Here is a 19,988-nt window from a genome sequence, read left to right on the forward strand (position 1 = left end):
AAGGTTATTTTATGTTTTTTTCTGGTGTTTGGTTTTGAAGGTGCCAGTTTTCAGTCATGAACTGCTGGGGATCCTGGACTGTTTGTAGGAGCTGGAGAGACCGTTCGGGGTAAACATACCCAGGAAAGGCAGCACTACTGTCATGAGTTTACATCTGCTCTAGAGCTGTTTCCTGAAAAACAAGGAGGGACGTAGAAACTGAAAAAGGCCGAAAGCAACTCCAAGATAGTATTTAAGAGAACATGGTCATTGCCCAGCACTTCTGGAAGTCTTTTGGTTTTATTGGTCGTTATTTTGGTGAATGAATGGTGACTTATATGACTCTGTCAGTACCAACGAAAGGTTTGTCGCAGTCCCAGATAGTCAAAGAATCAGTAAAAACGTGGATTTAAAATGTGTAGATGGCTGACAAAGAGCTCAGCCAGTGGTGTGAAATATTGCCATCTAACAGCTTTTTGGGAGATCTGTGTAAACTAAATTGGCAGTCTAGAGTTCAGCAGGCAAAGTATGCAAATGAAAATTGATACTCCTTTCAGCAACTGGAAGAGAAAGGCCAGGGCCAGAGTGCACTCCGTAATGAACTCAGCCCCCCGAGATCAAGACTGAGGTGCACTGATGAGAAAAGTGCTTGGCTCTTTTGTCGGCAGTGCATATCTCGGGTGGATAAATACACGCTTGCTGTTCATCACTGTCAAGAAAATTGTCACTTCTCACGAACGCTACATTAATTAAAATTGAGAGTAAGGACTGGGAAGTTAGGCATTTGGAATCTGAGTTTTTTAAAAAGGATGATGAAATGATATGTTCTTAGCATGTTGCATGCTCTAGTGCAACTGCTATTGCTTAGTAAAACAAAATGGGCCCTAGGAAGAGGGGAAATCAATCCAAAGTTACAAGATTAATTAATTTCCAAACCTTTTATAGTCTTATCCTAAGCAACTAGCAGGGTTGTGTAAGATCTGCTGCAAATGAGCTAGTGAAACAGTGTAGCAGAATAAAAATTATTTTTGGAGTTTCACTTGACATTTTATGTGTGTATGTATCTTTAAAAAAATCTGAAAGCAGGCTACCATTCTGGTTTCAGAGGTAGAAAGCACCTGCAGTTCCCGCAATTAACTTCAACTACAATGGTGCCTGTTCAGTATTTTGCGATGAGCAGTAGGAAAACCGTGCTTTTATTCCCTTCTCTCGAGCTGCCTCTGCAGGGACTCAAGCCACAGCTCCCACACACAAGCCATCCCAGGCAACCTGCCGTGTCTCTCGGAAGCCGCAGGTAACTTGGGTGTGTTTCGGAGCGCTGTCGGGAGCAGCGCTGGTTGCGGTGAGCGCTGAGAGAAGCGGTTGTGCATCGCCGGGTCGGTGCTCTGTGGGGGAAGCGTTACAATCCCTTAACTCCATCCTCCTACGGCTTTTGCCGTTCCCTTCTGTGGAACTGGTAGGGGCTGTGCTGCTGAGGCCTCTGTGGGAATCTGAGTTCAAAAGGGCTCTGAATTCATGTTTGGACACCGCTTTACTGGAAATGAGTACAAATAAAGCTTTTCTGTGAAGTCTACACCTACATTTTGCCCTCACGGGGTAGTTTGGTGGCCATGTTGATATGTATGTCTCTTAGGCCTATGATTTATAAATACACTGGCAGGTCAGGATCATCTGAAAATTGACTTGGCTTTTAAGCTCTGCATTCACAGGGCAGCTACTGCTCGTCCCATTCACGAGCTTCAGCCCCGGGCCTTCACCTGCAGGACCCCGCTCCGATGCTCCCTGTCCCCAGTGCCCCATCTTCAGAAGCAGCACGGAAAGGCCGGGCCCTGCCCTTCTCCGAGCCCCCAGGTGTATTCAGGTCTCTGGCGCGCTTTTCACAACACCTGAGCGCTGGCCCCTGCTCAGCCGGCGGTGCGGGCCTCCCCGAGCCAGGAAGGGGTGTTTGCCGGCAGCGGTGCTTCTCCAGCCGGCCCGGCCCAGGGGCACCGGCGCTACGTGCCTCCCCGGACGCGGTCTGCGGGCCGCTCCCGCCCCCGCCGGAGGGATGCGGCCCGGCCGTCCCCCGGGAGGCGGCTCTCCCGCCGCGCCGCCCCGGCTTCCTGCGCCGCAGGTGAGGCGCGCTCGCTTCCCGCTTCCGCCCAGGTGAGAGCCGGCGGCCATCGCGCCGCTCCGACCGCCGCCGCCCGCCCGCAGGTACCGCGCGGCGGGGAGCCCCGCGCCCGCCCCGGCCCCTGCCCCGCGACGGCGGCTGCCCCGAGCGCCGCCCGCCGCCTGCCCGCGGCCCGCCCGCGCGGCCCTTCGCCTCCGCAGCGCCCCAGCGCGGCGGGGAACCCGCCGCTGCCCCCCTCCTCCCTGACCGGCTCGGCCCCGGCCCCCTAACGCTGGCGTGGGCGTGACTTTCGGTAGCGAAGGCGGTGGGACCGGGGAAGGGCGGAGGGGAGGCTGGCGGCCGGCCGGCGTGCCCTGAGGGGAGGCCTCGCTGCCCTCGAGGCCGCGGGAGCTGGCAGGTGTGGCTTGAGGGAGGGGGCGACTGTTCTGGTAGGTAGAGTCGGCTTGTTGTGAAGGCTCTCCTGGAGTAGTTTAATTCCTTCTTTAGACACGGAGGCTCTACTCAGCGCTAGCTCTTGGTTGTGGTGTAGATCCTTGGGAGAAGTGTTTCCTACCATCTTGCTTCCGCAGCGCCTGACCCGTATCTCGATGTGAACACTGCCATGGTCAGGATGCCGGCCTGGACTTGGCCAGAGACTCCCACCTCAAAGCCCTTTAGGTTTCACACACCGGGGGCCTCGGCAGCTCCCTGATGCCCCTGGTAAATGCTGGGGAGAGCTGCATGGCTCCTGATAGCGGGTCAAGGCACTCCGGGACACGGGAGTCATCTCAGTGCCTTGTTGTCGTGCAGTTTCCATTGCTTGGAGAGACTGTAGTGAGGAGGAGAGGGAAGTAACACACCGTTTGCAACTCTTTCTGTCAGTGCCTGGCAATTTGGAGATTCTTAACAAATCAGGGGTTTTTTTTCTTTATTTAGGGGCTGGTTAATAAGCAAACGGTTCTTTCACACTCCTTGTAAATTTTTGAGGCTTAGAAATTCAGTATGGTTCCAGGTCTAACAACTCTCCTCCACCATGAGGTGATTTGTTGATCATGTACACTATCATCATAGTAATTCTAGGATTTATTGGCTAATTTCAGTAGCATATGACAATATTTAGATCTCAGAAACAAGTTTTCCTCAAGCTTTGTGAGAATAGGTTTCTGAGACCATGTTATTGCTCCACGGGGAATGGCTTCGGCGTGAGCTCACCCTTCTATTAGACATCAGAGAACCCACACCAGCACTTCCCTGGAGGCTGAAGCCTGCAAGAATTCAGGTTCTGCTTGTTAAAAGTTAGCATGCCTTGAGAGTGACTAAGGCTCCTCTCGATCTGCATGGAGACTGGTGATCACAGATGCAGGGTGGTGGTTTTTTGCTTTCTTCATCTTGTGGTCACTAATTGTATGCAACAACAGGATATGCTCAGTTTGCCCATGGAGTAATTTTTTGATATTTAACAATATTTAGCTTTGACCCGCTTCACCCTGGAGATGCGTGATGTGTTTGTGTTTAGGTACTCACAGCACTGTTTGGTTGTTTCCTTATTTCAAGTGCCTGGAGCAGTCAGCGCGTGCTCTATAGCACTTTTTATAAATACTGCAGCGTTACACAGAACAGCAGGTTTTGGTGGTTTCATCTGAAAGGCGTGTATGTGCTAAGCTTGGTTGGACTGAATTCTTCTGTGTGTTACCAGGATGGAAAACTGAGCATAACTTGTAGGACAGCAAAATATGTGTTAGAATAGTGTTGTTTTTTAACAGTACATAGTTGCTTGATGGTGTGTAAACTATATAATTTTTTACTATCTGAAGTTACAGGGGATGCTGTGTTAGGACAGTTTAGGATTAAGATCACGCTAACAAATGCTGTTTTCCCTTTCTTTTGCCTTTATCTAATTTTAAACTGTTTGGACTGAAATTTTCCAAGTCGGAGATCTCTGATGAAGAAGACATGCACTGTATCAGCCGCTCCTGATAACAGGGCCAGGAAAAATTACAACTGCATTAGTGCAGAAAGGTGACTTTGGATTGGGATGTACCCTTGGCTGTTCCTGTGGCAGGCTGCTCAGATTGGCTGTGCTAGAAGCTTTTGAAAAACAGCAGCAGTTGCACTTGTGCATCAAGGACGCGCGGTGTTTCATGTCCCAAAAGGTTTCACCCACGCTGAGTGGGGAGAGCCTCTCATGAGGCAGGACTTTCCCTGCAGGCGTGTCTCTTGGAAGGACAGAGGTTGTTGGAGGCCAAGTTGAAGGACGTAGGGCAGAAGCAGTTGTAGTTGTTAGGTGGGTGGGGAGAAATGGGAAAAAGAATCTCTGCTGGCTAAACCGGTCCTTCAGACCCCAGCAGGAAACCCCTTATTTTTGTCTTTCAGCAGACCTTTGTGGAGGGCAGGTGTTTGTCAAGGCCACTGCCAGGGGTGTCATGTTCCCCTCTGGCTCTGGGATGTGCCGGGGTTGAGCACCCCGTGTCTCCGTGCAAGTGGCAGGCGTCTGGCAGGGGGGGTGATGGCAATGGAAGACTTAAACCTTTCAGCTCTTCTGATGACCTCTGCTGGCATCAGCATGGGGGAATTCCTTTTTTCTTAGTCTGCTTTTGAAGAAGATCCAAGTCTTAGGATCTCATACAAAACCTTATGAAACTTTCCCGCTCCCTATGATGCGTTGAGTTCAGCTCTCAAAAGTGAAGGCAGTAAAAACCCAGATGCACGCTGTGCTGGAGTGTGGGTTTTTTTCTGGTGTTAGAAAACACTAAACTTTCTGAAATTCATTATTTTCTCAATGATTTTACAATTATATTGGGAGTTGTGACATAAATTTTGAACTGAGGTTTGCAGTTTTGTCTGCCAATAAGATAAATAAGTGGCTGTAGAAATCAGAGAACGGAGCTAAGGAAGTTGAATGCGGAGTGGGTGAACTGATTTTAACAAGATAAACTGTAGTAGTTTGGATCATTCTTCAAAATTTTCATCTAGGAATGGACCTTCTAATTTAGCAACTGCCTGTTGACACCTTGCTTGGACTTAGCATCAGTGTTTGGAAATTGTTTAACGATAAGCTGTTTGGGTCTCCAGACATAAACAGCTCAACAGTATATGGAGTTGTGTGTTCCTCTGGTGTCCAAAAGCTGGTTTTAGAGACCTGTCCTCAATTATACATTACTTGAAAACTTTAAATTAGTTTATGTTTTCAGGGATCCCCTCACACCAGAAGGAGCTGTTTACTTTAAAATATAACACACTTGTTTCCCCCCCCCCACTCTCTTTTTATGAAAGAAAGGAGACCAAAGAAATACTGAGGGTGGTTTTAACATACGGCACAAAAAAAAAAAATCATTAAAAACCGTTGCAAGCTGACTGGAGGCCATCTTTGATCACGAGGAATCCCAAAGTACTGTGTAATGTTGAACTGTTATATGAACTGTACCTGAGGTCCACTTTGGTGTCCACCAGCACAGAGTGGTCTGCAATGGCTCTTAGCAATGCTTTGGAGCAGCTCAAGCAGGAAGCTGAAACTTTCTTTAATCTTTTCCCCCCGCTCTTTTGCACTTCCTTCTCCAGGGGACTTCTGCTTAAGATGGAGCCTAGATCTCTTACCTACATTTTTCTGCTTAAATTTTTCTTTCTTGGATCTGTACCCATTGTCATAATTGCTATTGTTACACCCGCTGTAATGGAAAAAAGATTAATCTTGAAGACTGTCAGCGCGGCACTTTGAGGCTGTTTTTGAATGACGCAGGCTGTTTCTCATGGAGCGGTTTGCCAGCGCAGCTGAGCTGCTGCAACCACTAGCTGCTGCAAGGTGTGGTCCCGCTTCCCCAACGCTTCTCGGCCCCCTCCTGTGTGCCAGTGCTGGCAATTGAGAGCTAACTGGGCAAAAAGCTCACCCTACCAAAATGTGAAGGTTTTTTCTGCATGTTTAGCTCCCTGTTCCAGCTCACTATGGGATCAGATGAAGGAGTGCGAGTGCAGATGGAAAGGAAAGAACAAAATGCATGAAAGAGGGCTGGAGAGCTGGACCAGCCTCTTGGCTTGAGCTATTAGACAGGCATGGTGTTGTCAAGTCGGCATTATTTCCTGCCATGCTGGTTTTCTTTTCTGGGTTTAATCTCTTCTTCACCCTGCTGCTGGTTTAAAGGTGTTTCAAGCCACTTTTCCTCCTAGGAGTTATTTTGCATCCCTCTCTGATGTTGGTTCTCTTGCTTTAAGGTTTTTTTTTCCTCTTTTAACTGCTGATGTGAGGTAGAAAAACAGGCGAGGGAAGTGAATGGAGGGAAGTTAAATTGAGAAGAAAGAACAAATTTCCATATTCTTTGTCCTGTTTTGTTAAGATTTATGCAATATTTTTAGTCAAGGAGGTTAAGTTTTGTCTTTTTGGTTTAGATGAAGACTCAGGAATGTATAAGGAAATGGTATTTTCATCTGTTCTTCAGAATCAGATCTCAGCACAGAATCAAAGGCTGCTGTGCTCTTAGAAGTGTTTTATTTCAAATGGAAAAGAAAATAAAGCCGCAGCACTTACAAAAGTTCAGATGCATTCCTGAAAATCTTTCAGGGGTTGTATGGGTTTGCTGCTTCAACTCTTGTTATGAGTTTCATTTAAAATGACCTCCTAAATCTGTTAATAGTCTTGCAAAACAACTCATTTTGCTTGGCCATGGGTGGAAACCACGCAAACCCACTGAGTGCTGCAGGAATTCCTCCAGGAGCCAAAGCTGCTCAGATACAATAAAGGGTGCATAAATCTGAAATTGTGGTTTGTGACACACCTCCCTCCCCCCCCTTTTTTTTTTTCATTAGGTAAATCAGCTTAATCTGACTCTTCAGGAGAAGAGAAGCTATTCACCTGCATAATTAATATTTCATTAAATATAACGGTGTCCTCCCAGAACTCAAGGTGTTTTCAGTGTGAGCATAGGCAGTGTCAGAGGCAGAGCTGAAAGGATCAGAGGTCCTGCTGGGAGAGAGCCCCGGGGATGTGCTTACCCTGGTATTACATTCAGATGCATATGACCCTGTCTACTCTCAAATTGCAAGATTAAAAAAGTAAATACAGAGATTTTTTTTTAATGTATATATGGCTAGTTTTGTTCCCAAATAATTCCAAATATATTATTCTGAAATTACCCAGTTATATACTGGGTAAAGTTAAAATTATGTAAATTGTGCTATTAAATGGCTGACTTCTTTCAGAGGAGCTTGTACTAAGTGAAGAAATCTTGTTTCTCGTGTATGTTTTGGTATAACTGCCTTGATAGATTTCAGAATGACAGGCTCCGCATCAATGTAATAACATGCAAGTAAGGGTACAAATTTATCATCGCTGCTAATTGCAAGTCTGTTGTTTATATGCTGCCATCTAGGCCTCAGCCCCAGTTGGAGACCTGTTCTATTTGGCACTCTAGAGGAGCGTGATAAAGGATATTCTGCTCCTTAAAAGCCTGTCATGTACATAGAAAAGAGAAAGGCAAGCTCACGTAGGAGAACAGAATGGGCTTCTTTCACCTGTTCAGCACCGGGGCTGTGATTAGAACTGACCTCCCTTCGGAATGTGTTGGAATGGGGATTGATTTGGCCAATTTTGGGCCTTAATGCTATGCTGTCTCCTGAGTGGAGGGAACTTCATTGTTTTATAGGGAGGTGCAAGGTTTCACCTATATTGCCATGCAACAGGGCTGAGCTATCATGATAAGAATACTGTCTACAAATAATTAATTGGGTAGAAAGTATCTTCTAAATAATCGGAAGATTTTAACTGTATGTATATTTGAAAAGATCACAACTTTAATGTACATATTCAAAATAATTTGGTTGAACATAGCTGTCTCTCAGTTTTCTTGGCCAATGTTTGTTTTTATAACCTGCATTTTTACTCAGATTTGAAAGAGTTGTTCATATTCCTTCTTGTATGTGAAAGGAAAAGCACACTGAACAAGGAAAGATTTTTGGGCGTGCTGAGGCTGCAGTGCAACTAGCTATATTGAGAGCTTTGTTGAATACTTGGGGTAAACAACAGAGGGTAGTAGTATTTTTTTATTAAATTTGTTATAGTAAGCTGTATAGTATTTTATTATTGCATTTATTGACTGTGTATCTGTTAGCATTCTGCTTGTATATATACATTATTAATTTGATTTTTTTTTTAAACCTCATCTAGGTTATTCTGAGTAATTCCAAAAATACCCTTCAACATGCCTGAAAATCCTGCTGCAGGTATGTGGTCTAAAAGTGATTAGTTTTGTTAAGCAGTGAGAAATGAAGCTCTGTTCCTAACATGTACTACTTTGTGGTGCAGATAAACAGCAGGTGCTGCAGATCCTTGATCGTCTACAAGCAAAACTGCGTGAGAAAAGAGATTCCCAACATAATGAAAACCTGACTGTTTTGCGTAACACACTCAGGAGCCCTTTGTTTAACCAGATACTGACCCTCCAGCAATCCATCAAGCAACTGAAGGAACAAGTGAGTGTAAAATTACAGTTGTTGGTGTGATGATAACTGTAGTGAACTTGGAACTTAAAACAGGGTACGTAGGCGTGTGTTAATGAGGGCGCTGTCATTAATAAGCTGTAACTTGGTGTGAGTAAATGTTGGGCTCTTTTTTTTTTTTTTTTTTTTTGGCCAATCTAATATCTACAGAGTCACTACAGAAATAAGAAGTGGTATTGCAACAAACAGGTCATGGGGCAACGTGCTTTGAAAGGGATGCAGAAGAGGCAGGCGTTGAGAACCACATCAGCTGGAGAAAAGCATCTGCAAAAGACATCAGCTCTAGTACTTTGAGTTCTGAACACAGTTGGAACTGGGATCCTTTGTTTTTCACGGAAGCTAAATACCGTTTATCAGCTAACTGGCAGCATCTTTTCTCCTTAAAAGACATCATCGCTTAGTTCCTGCTGACTTGTACAAGAATGGTTAACCTGTTTTGGGAAATATAATCTAGAAAACCACCCCTGAAGATTTGCTGAGCTCTGATGCAGATGTACCCAAGCTAGCTTTAAAATGGCTCAGCTCCAGCAGTGGAAGGAACTTGTGTGGATTGGTTTATAATGCCAGCTGACACTTAGATCTTGTGGACATGGGCATCCATGACACATCTGCATGAACAGGTCTCACCGTGCAGTTAGCGGAGTCAGGCATGCAAATTTAAAATCAGGGACTAACTTGGCATACCCTAAGCAGCAGCGATCCCTGTCTCTGCTGTTACTGCACCTGCCCAGTTGCAGATAATAGAGGGTGGGTGTCAGGGGGATGAGGCCACCTTGCTGTCATTGCCAAATGTATTGCACGTGTTCCTGCCTGGGTGGCATGGTAGTGGTTGTGCCATCCATTCTTCCTTCTTCCCATGTTCACAAAAGTGCTGTATCTGCTCCTGTTCCTTCCTTCCAAAGCTTGGATGCACGTCTGCAAGCTATTAAAAATGTATGAAAATGCGAATATATTTAAGATCGTGCTTTGTGACTGTGGCATAATGGATTTTATATCCAGTATGTTCAGAATTATCATATCTAGAAAATTTTGTTTTTCTTGAAATTCTTTGTAAGCATGTCCCTCATGGGCAGTTTCATTCAGGATGGGATTTTTCAGTTTACTGTGTCGCACTGGGAATATTTCTGCATTTCTTCATTATCTGTCAGGACTAGACATTGAACTGCAAGTTCTAGCAATGATAACATGTCCAATGGTAGTTAGTTTGTACCCTAGGCGCTCTCTGGGGAGGAGATAATACAAACCAGGCCTTTGGCTCCTGAGTGACTAAGTGACTCTTAAAAAATCTGGATTCTTGTGCCAAAATTGTCTAGGTTTGCCTGACAATTGCAACAGTGCTTGAGTGCCTCTTTAATGTTGTTGCTTTTGCATGTGTTGTTTCTGGAATATCAGGGTGAAAAGAGGATAATGGGCACGGGCAGGGAAGCAGAATGAAAGAAATGGAGAAAATGAGTGGAGTAGAAACACAGCTGAAATGTTCAGGGAACTTTTCCTTCTGAAAAACAGCTTAAACTTGATATGGTAGCTTGGTTATAGCTTATATATTAACATTGCCTAATTTATACAGGTGAGTATATTTGTGTGAATAGGTGTATGTGAACATACGTATGCTTGCTTCTTTGGCAGTCTTCACACAAGATGATATATGTGGAAATCTCTTTTTTTGTTTTTAATAGTTTCTCTACATCTTTGTTCATTTTCAACAGCTCAATTACATGCCTCCTGACCGTTCAGTAGATTTTGATTTTACTAAGAGAGGGCTACTAGTGTTTGCTGACAAATCGGTTGCTGCTGGGAGCGTGTATACACCTTGCAGTTCACCTGAACCCAAAGCATCTACCTTCACTCCAAACCTGGGAGTTAATGAATTTAATGCCATCATCCAACAGATGGCAAAGGTAGGGCTCTCAGGATAAGCAAACCAAACTTATTTTCCTTTAATGTCAAACTTTTTCTTGCAGGCTTTTGGAGTACATTTTCAAACGTGCTCTTTTGTTGTGTACTTGGAGTGTGGTGCCTCCTAGCCAGTAAGAGAGTAGAAGTGCTGAGGATAACTTTTCCGTGTGAAAGATAATGTCAGCAATGGAAAGTGGTTTGGTGGTGTTTTTTTTTTTTTCTTTGCCAATTTTTTTGTCTTACTTTCTGAAAAGAAATTTCAGTTGCCAGAAAACTTTTTTGGTATTTGATGACACTTGATTGGAAATGGACATTTTTGCAGAAGCTTGTTTTGATGGAGAGACTTGTTTTATCAAGTACATTTTAAATTGGAAATGTCCCAACTTTGTTAATATATGAACAGTTCAAATGATTAAAAGAACTGGCATGTAATATTTTATTTAACTCTTCATTTAGTATGTCTTAACTTTGCCAGACAGATGCTGATTTCGTTAACATGGGATGTAGCATGTACCAGATGCTTATGGAAGTTGTACAGGTGCAGACATCCACCCATGTGGGATTGGCATTTATACCACAAAAGTATTGTTCTGTGTTACTTTGAACCATTAATTTAATTGGTTAGTCATGCCTTTCTATATTAAGTAACTGTTGCTAATTGAGTACCTTAATGTAGCTGTAATATTTTGAGCATAACTCATCTCATTAGTGTGTCATTAACTCATCAGGTAAAAGATTTAGCAGTAAAGACTGCACGTTATTTTGGATAAAACAGCTGTGACAGCAGTGCATTCTCTAAGTAATATTTCCCAGTAAACAACCCCAGAAATCTTGTATTAGAACTGAAAAGCAGGCAGTTGCAAAAGCAAACTTTTTTTAACATTAAGTGTGAAGTTGCAGGGAGGGGAAGGAAATTAATTTCTCTATTTAAAAGCTGCAATCTTTTGAACGCACACCTAAAAATCAGCATTAAAAGCAAGGGGAGCCAAAAGACAAGTAATTTAGTTTAGCTATGCAGCATTTCCAGAAATCCCAAATATATTGCTCTAGACAGCACTTCGTTCATAGTTTTCATCCAGTTTGGAATTCATCTCATAATGTGAATGAAGTGTGAAAGCAGCTCTTAAATTCCCTGAGGTTTCAGAACCTCAGAGTGCTTGCATATCCAATACTCTGCTATATTAAAAATAATAAATGGAGGAGCTTTTATAGAAATAACATATTCAGTATTTTGCCTTTGTTTAGTCTTAGGAGGAGAATAATTCTCCTGGTGTTCATAAATTTTAAACTAGCTCATTCTATTGCATTAAAAATTAGTAAATCGTTTTTTTCTGTTTTATTAGGGGAGACAAATAGAATCAATAAAGATTGAAAAGCCTTCTGTTGGAGGTCTTGGATTTAGTGTGGTTGCCCTTAAAAATCACAGCTTGGGAGAAGTTGGTATCTTTGTCAAGGAAGTCCAGCCAGGAAGCATAGCTGACAGGTGAGATCTTTATAATTGTATTGGAAAATTGCAGTATTTCCATGAAGGGAAAAGTCATGACTTTCACATTGAAAACTCTATCAGACTAACATGTTTGTCTGGGTTATCTGGTGGGATATTTTGATGGTGGTATCTTGAATTCTGGCTTTTCAACTTAAATGGACTCGTGTTTTGAGGATCAGATTTTCAGATGAGTTTTAAATATCTGACCCATTCATAAATGGAATTTCCAGAAATCATGACTCACTTAAGAGAATCTTGAATACTGATTAAAAAACAAAAGAAAACTCGGAAAAGAATACAAGGAAAATAAAAATTAGCCTCTGTTTGAATTTTTATGCATTGTGTCCCTGAAAGATTTTTTTTTCCCCTTGTTTCTTTATTTATGTGCCTATGACAATGCCCTATTTATAGTTGGTTTTGCTGTTTGTTTCCTGTGTAAATTTAGATCCAGTCCTCCCAACAGATCCCTGCACAGATGTCATCATAGAATCAAGGCTTCAGGCAGTTTCTTCCCGTATTGTCTGTGGGTTTTCACCCAACAACAAAAGACAGAGCAATCCTTTAAAAATAAAATGTGATTGTAAAACCACAAGAGTTGGCATGAGACAAATGCAGTGCTTGGAATTATGTTTCAAGAAAATGTGTCTAGATTTCAAGTCATTGGTGTCACTTTTTAAATAACACATGTCAGGAAGTGCCAACACAGGATGACAAAAAGAGTGGGGAGAGGTTGGAATGATAATGGCTATGGGCCCACAGAGAACACACCAGAGAACACTTAAAGAAAAGCATATTAGGCTCTTTCAAAGTGGAGACAGATGGACTGATCCGGATGTCAAAGGAGGGTGAATATCTCACTTTAGGATTTGATGACCTGCTGCTCACTTTCTTTGATGAGAGAATCTAAAATATGGTTAGTGCTTGAAGAAAGTGATTTCTGGGAAACATCTTAAACATTGCATGATGGAAAGGAAGTTTAAAATGCGTTAGTTAATATGTGCGGTTATATTGTTTCTGAGTTTATAAATTTCCCCAGCATGCTTCCCATTTTGCTTCTGAGACAAGATCTCCTGGAGACTTTTTTTGGATTCCTACGGAGCTTTGAAGGCAGTGTCTGTCTATGTAACAGTTTGGTCTCGTGCTCAGAATGAATATTTAACAAAGGAGATGAGTGATGGTTTCTCTCTTGTCACAAATCTAAATTCGTCACTAGGGTGAATTAACTGTGAAATTTATATTATCTTAAGGTATAAGTTGAACTGTGTATTGCTCAAAGAAAGTTTGATGTCTGAAGTTTCATACTGTAAATTTTGAATAAAATATAAATATGCAGCTCATCGATCTTTAGATGAAATCATAATACAAAACAGTCTCATAGCCTGAGTTGTGGGTGCTTAGAGATAGTATCTGGTAGTGCTAAACATAATGAAGAATAGTTCCTAGTTCATTGTATAGCTACAAAAATAAATTTTTTCAGCCCTGTAATTCAATATCATCAAGAAAGAATGAGAGAATTTCACTGAATTTTGAATAGAAGCAAAGGAAAAAATTGAGCAAATTTCTGTAACATAATAAAGTTGGAACAAAATATGGCTGGGCAGTTCAGTAGAATGTGGATTGCATGTCGTTTGTGTGTTGGTGAAGACCGTCTAATAAGCAGATTTTTAAAAATATATAAATATTTAACCATGCATAGCTGTGTATTTTGCATGTTCATATTTAAATTACACAAGCCTGTTGTGAAGTCACTATGCTGCATTTTAAAATTTCTTTTAATGTTTTGTTAAGGGATCAAAGACTAAAGGAAAATGACCACATACTGGCCATTAATTGCACCCCATTGGATCAGAACATTTCCCATCAGCACGCTATTGCCCTCCTCCAGCAATCCACAGGATCTCTACATCTGGTTGTTGCTAGGGAGCCAGTTCAAGGAAACAGCAGAACTTCGGCTGTCTTATTAAGTGATATAAATCCACCTGAGACTGTGAGTTGTTGTAATACTGTCAAAATCAGATTTTGAACTATGCTGGATATTTTTTTGTGGTTGTAAGTGTTTGTGTTAGCAAGCTTTACATATAGGGATTTTTTTATTTAATCAGATTTTATATGCGATGACATTTCATTTAGACTGATCATGCAATAAGTATAAGGCTTCCATTGCAGAGCTGCATGAAGTTGTTATAAAATAGATCCCGGGTTTTTATGGGATAGCAGAAGCTTTAGTAGATCAACATATTCTTAGCAGCAGGGTCTGTTCAGCATAGGCTGGGTAAAGCATTTTATGAGTATACCCAGCTGAAACCTTCTTGTGCTCAGCAATTAAAGATGCTCTGATTACATCTTAAAAGAGTGTAAACATAACTTATCATGAGCACTGCTTGAAATATCCCAACCAATTTAAACTTAAACTGCTCAAAACAAAAAGCCTTGTCTTTGTTTTAAAAACAAACAAAAAGTAGCTGTTAAAGAACCTCTCAATCCTTGTTTATTTATCAGGGTTTTTTTAATCTGCAAATTTCATTGATTGATTGTGAACCCTTTTGTTTTCTTGAACAAGGAGAGATTGTCACTGGGACATGTAATAAGCTAGGGCTGAACTTCCATCTGTGTTCAAACCGTATGGTCCAGGTGGCTTCACTGAATTTGGTTGAACTGCACACCTAAATCCAGGGTTTGCAATATTGGAATCTTAATTTATTATGCTAGTAGGTTTTGATGAAAATCTGGTTAAGAGCAGTGCTTTTCCTTATTCTCAGTAATTATTTCCCTCATGATTATTACAGAGCTAGTGAAATCTGAAGGTTTTAGTGGATAATCAATATTGTTTATTGCACTGAAAATTTTAAAGAATTAAACTTTAACTGCTTTTTCATTGAAAGATCTGCACTGAACAGACTAACAAAATAAAACACAAATATATATCTCTACAGGGGGTCTTTAAACTTCTTTTATGATATTTAACTGGCTTTGGCAAAGATTTTCAGTATGCTAATAAATCCTTTATTCACAGAAGACTTAAATCTGCCTACTTTGCTCCATTTTGGTTTCTATGAGATATTAATCTGACAGAAACATTGGCTGGGTTTGGGTTGCTTAACAGCTTTGTTATTTTCAGATTGTCTTGTAGAACATAAGGTCACGGTACAGTGTAGCTTAGAAACACGCTTCCAATTCAGTATGGCAGAATATCGTACTGTGCTATTAATTCAGCGTGTACTGGTGGTGTTTAAGAGTGTGTAAGTGAAAGAACAGAAATAAGAATTTGGGCAATGCTAAGTGAAAACTAGGCCAGTGCAAGCTCTCTGCCTCTGTTTTCCTCTGTTGTTTGCAGTATTCTTGATTTATGAAAAACTAAAAGGATAGTTTTCATTTTGGCAAGAAAATCTTAAAATTGCTTTTTCTTAGTCAAGCTTTTTCCTAGTATCCTGTTATCCTGAAAGTGAGGACAAAATGTATGTTTAAAAACAGATGAGAAACCCCACTGCGTATTTATAAGGAAATGAAGCTGACTGAACAAAACCCAACAGATCTCCAGTATGTGGGGTAGAGAGAGAAAATAGCTCTGATTAATTCTTGTCATTCCTGGTACATGTGAAAGTGAGAAACATTAAAGATCGACTGAAATTAAAATCTCCTGTTTTTATTAATTGCAGATTCACTGGGGCCACGTTGAAGACGTTGAGCTGATTAACGATGGTTCAGGATTAGGCTTTGGAATTGTAGGAGGAAAGTCGAGTGGAGTAGTTGTAAGAACAATTGTTCCTGGGGGATTAGCAGATCGGGTAATTTGTTATATTATGTCACTTCTTGTTTGATTGTAAAGTATAATTAACTGGTTTTGACAGTCTTAAAATAAACTAATATACTTAAACAAAAGGAAGCTGATAGCATCAAAGTCTGAATGCCAACATACACTTTATAAATAAATATGTTGAAGGTATGAGTGAGGAAAAAGCACCTGATATGAATTAAGTTGTTTTTCAGACATGCTTTGGCTTTTATAACATTGTTGAACATGCAGAAATTCTGAAAAGTTTTCTAACCTTCTAATATTTTCCATACTTTTGATATTTTCAGCCTTTGGTCAGGCTGGGGGAAGACAAATACTCTTAATGGATTTGCACATCCTCTGTAGAATTTGGCACATTTGGCAACATCTATAGGGACAAACTCTCCAAATGAATTGTCGGGCAAGAGAATCTGCCCTATTGAAGTAATTGTTTTGCAAGATTCAGTTTATAGATTGAAGATGTCCTATTTTTATTGGGTTTCGTTTTAAAGGGGTTTTGATCCCTGCCTTGCAGTCTGACTGGTTCAAGGAGACGCTTAGGATTGATGCAAAGCCTTTTGAAGTTACTGGTATCTTTTTAAAGTTGCACAGGTAGTTTGCAACCTTTGCTGATCTTTAAAGACTCAGTGCTAAGCGTTGCTACATTTCAGGAGTAGAACACAGGCAATAGCAAAACAGATTTGGATTTTTAATGTGAATTTGGTCATGACAAGTTACAATATTTGAGGTCTGGAACCCATGCAGACAAGATCCACTAAGATACAAAAGAGAGAGGCTAAGGTACTTCCTCTAGTATAGGATGGAAACGAAAACTGGAGATTGACAGCTTTACTGGAAAATGTTGGCTTTTGCTTGACTGCCTCCCTCTGAACCTGTCATGTATAAATGAGTATTTTTTAATTATTGTGTAACACCTGTTTTGCTGTAAGGAATAAAGTGTTTTGGCTGCAAATGAAGCATGTAAGTTAAGAACTCACCACATCATTCTCAGCTGAATGAGACATCATTAAGAACATGTGAAATAATGAGCACATATACATGTTCAAATTGGATGAGTTTGTAAATGAGTTTGAGTTAGTTCTGGGAATAACTCTGCTATGATTGCTGTATAAATCAATGCACCTAAGGTGGTGGAGCTCTGCTGATCAATACCAGCTGAGGATTTGGTCCTATAAATGCTTGCTTATAATAGAAATGATGATGTAGGTCATGAATCATAATTATCATGTAAAAAATGGTTTGTGTGGAGTCTTGTTACCTTCAGTGGATTTACTCGCTCAAGTTGGAGCTAGTCATATGAGAAAAGAATTGCCAGGCTAATATAGAAGTATTAGGAAAAACTCTAGAAAGTCCTAAATCAAAATGCTGTGCTTTTTATTCTAACCCCTATCCGATGAGGAGTATTCTATGAAACAGCAGTACATACCAACCTGGGAGATTATAAAACACTGTTGCTGTCTGTTTTCTCCTAAACGAGAACAGTAACCACTTTCTTAGAAATGTGCTATTCAACTTGTGTATCTTGCTCAGTTTTGGAAAGGTTAACTTACCACTGTTAAGTACTGTGGAAAAAAGAGTGCAAACACTTCCTTGAATTATTTAGTATGTTGCTGTGGTGGTCAATTTTATGGTATTTTCTTGCATTGGCTCTCATGGCCATGACGATGCCTGTACAGAGTTTCAGTTTTGTAATGGAAAAGATATTTTCTGTATAGTCTGGAAACATTATTTGCAATTTTATTTATGTTTGAAGGATGGGAGGCTCCGGACAGGAGATCACATCTTAGAGATTGGAGGGACCAATGTGCAAGGAATGACCAGTGAACAAGTTGCCCAAGTGCTGAGAAACTGTGGGAATTCTGTTAGGATGATCGTTGCAAGAGACCCAAAGGGTGAAATTATGGAGACTCCACCAGCTCCTGTGAGCTGGCCAGTCAGTACATTACCTTCCTTTCAACATGGGAATGTAAGTATCTGGTGTTTACTTATGACGTTTTTATGTATGTTTGTGGCTTGTGATCAGAATGGAGGAGGAGAACAGAGTGTTCTTGAGACCTAAAGTGCTTCTCCTGTTTTGAGTTTCCAGGTGTCATATGCATGTATTTAAGTGGTCATTATTAGAGCCCTGCCTTCTATAATTTTTCCCTTTTTCCTGTACGTTATTAATACCTATAATCTTGGGATCGGAATGACCAGCTTTACAGAATTTATTTCAGAGTGGGTAATTTAATTACCAAGACCATAAACGTTATCGATAAATGGTACTTTTAGTTCTCCTTCTTAGCTCATTACAATTTTGCTAATCAATCATTTGTAAGTGGATTTAAAACTTGACTGTGAATTTCCCTGTGAAATCCAGAGCGCCATGGCCACACCAGAATTATTCAGCACAGTCATCTTTTTATGAAACATAAGTGTAATGTTTTCATAGTCTACGCTACTGTCTGTGATAGGAAATATATCTAAAAATTTTGAAACTTGTTTTAGCAAATCTTATCATGGTCATATCAAAGTCTCTTGTTTTTGAAGTCATTCTTTTCAGTTTTGAGTAATTAAAATCAACAAATGCTACACTAAGTGTACAGTAGGTCTCGAAACATAAACAAAGCTGTGCTTGTTTACCATCTGCTACTACAGTGCTGCTTAGATTTAGGTGTAGAATCTGAGTAGCCTTTTCTTTCTTGTCTAGTTTCTTGAATATGAGTGGAGAGAGCTATTTTTTTTGAAGCACCATTTTTAAAGGTCAGACTAGCGGTCATATTGTTACAAACTCACTTTCTCCCTTACTGGACATAGTCACTGCAAAGGCAGCCATTAGCTTTGTGTCTTGTGTCTCTCTGGAAGACTACTGTGGCTGAAGCTGTCAGTAAAGTATTTTGGGTCCTTCTCAAGCTCCTCTTCTCAGAAGAGGGATTGGCGTAGTAGGAAACGTGAGCGGCAGAGAGATGGGAGGAGGTAATCTCTGTACGTAAGGTTGGAGTCTTAAAAGTGGGCTCATCTAATACTCTGAAAAAAGGCTTTCCTAGAGAATCAGCATTGTTATGAAGCACTTCTTTTCTGGCTGTATCATATTTCCCGAGGCCTGTATTAGGAAAAAATAACATGGTCCTAGTTTTGTTTCCTCTACAAAGTACTATTTTTCTCTCTTACCCTCCTCAAAGGCAGGCCTGTTTGTCACTAATCGATCCCGAGCATTGTAGATGCTGCAGCCTTTCTAAAATGTTATTCCTTCTGGATGTCTTTTCAGTGTCCTCCTTATTCCTGCTAAGTAGTTTAGAGGGGGAAAAAAATCACGTTGCAATTTCATCTACTTCTTTCTGAATGTCATCTATTGTTTTCTGAACTAAATAGTGCCTTCATATTTAGATTTGAAGAAACTCCTCTTTCTGGTGTTGAGAGAGATTTGCTGAAGTCAAGAATAGTGGCTAATCTGAATGTATTTGTTAATTTAATGATGATTTTAAGTGACACCTTTCAGTTTGTGTCTGATTTACAACAGAACTTTTCCCTATAATCTCTCTCTGGTTTCTGAACACTTTCACTAGCTGTGAGCTTTGGAATAGAAAATATTTTCCTTTTCTTTTTTGCAAACCAGCAGAACGGCATTTTTAATATATGGTTAGGTTTTTTCAGTTTTATATTAATATTTGGTTTCCTTTAAATTTCCTGTAGTAGAGAATAACTGAAACTACTTATGTCTGTGCATGGGCACAAGAAAACAGTCATATTATCTGTACTCTCCAAGATACTGACAGCAATGTTAGCAGCCTACTTGTGCTGACCATATTTAGGACTCTGTACTTTGATTTTTCCAGACTCCACTTCTAATGTTTTGCATCCTACCACTAACATTACTTAGAGAAAATTTCTGTAGCGCCAGAGCACTGACTATGAAGGGCTTTTGATTGTCAAAACAGCAGGACTCTCAAGGCCATAGGTCCATTTCAGATGTTGCTATAGGTTTGTTTACTCTTTTGGTTCCCTCTCCTAAAGATAAGTGACAGAGCATCCAAACTTAACTTCATCTCCATCAGTGTCTTATGGAGCAAGAGAGTTGGAAAGCATTTAATGAGCTTAATGAGTTGGCTAGTGGAGGGACGTGTGCGTGATAAGAAAGGAGATGGCTGTCCATCGATTTCTCTTTCACTGAAAAGTGAAAAGGTACGGCATAACTTTGGTCTGCTTTTAATATAGGTCCTTCCAAAGCTGATATTTGGCAAGCATTTGATTAAACTTCTCTTTTGTTCACTCTCTTA

At 40.9% G+C, this 19,988-nt stretch overlaps 1 protein-coding gene across 9 annotated transcripts in view; it reads left to right on the top strand.

The window, feature by feature from the left end:
* PATJ (PATJ crumbs cell polarity complex component) overlaps window positions 1-19,988 on the top strand; it is a 166,614-nt gene that overhangs the window by 1,012 nt on the left and 145,614 nt on the right. For 2 of the 9 annotated variants that reach the window (XR_012776642.1, XM_075508878.1), the window contains exons 2-10: window positions 41-342; window positions 1,085-1,273; window positions 8,226-8,281; window positions 8,364-8,530; window positions 10,264-10,455; window positions 11,797-11,936; window positions 13,728-13,926; window positions 15,596-15,724; window positions 17,486-17,698. Coding sequence is in view for 8 of the 9 variants with exons in the window: in XM_075508878.1 (XP_075364993.1) it covers window positions 8,260-8,281; window positions 8,364-8,530; window positions 10,264-10,455; window positions 11,797-11,936; window positions 13,728-13,926; window positions 15,596-15,724; window positions 17,486-17,698 (1,062 nt within the window). In the remaining variant the exon portion in view is untranslated. Of the gene's footprint in view, window positions 1-40; window positions 343-1,084; window positions 1,274-1,993; window positions 2,176-2,408; window positions 2,521-2,697; window positions 2,792-8,225; window positions 8,282-8,363; window positions 8,531-10,263; window positions 10,456-11,796; window positions 11,937-13,727; window positions 13,927-15,595; window positions 15,725-17,485; window positions 17,699-19,988 lie in introns of those variants that run through there. The other 7 variants (XM_075508879.1, XM_075508880.1, XM_075508881.1 and 4 more) reach the window with 7 other exon arrangements.

The sequence above is a fragment of the Mycteria americana genome, chromosome 7 (genome assembly GCF_035582795.1).
Source record: "Mycteria americana isolate JAX WOST 10 ecotype Jacksonville Zoo and Gardens chromosome 7, USCA_MyAme_1.0, whole genome shotgun sequence".
Taxonomy (NCBI): domain Eukaryota; kingdom Metazoa; phylum Chordata; class Aves; order Ciconiiformes; family Ciconiidae; genus Mycteria; species Mycteria americana.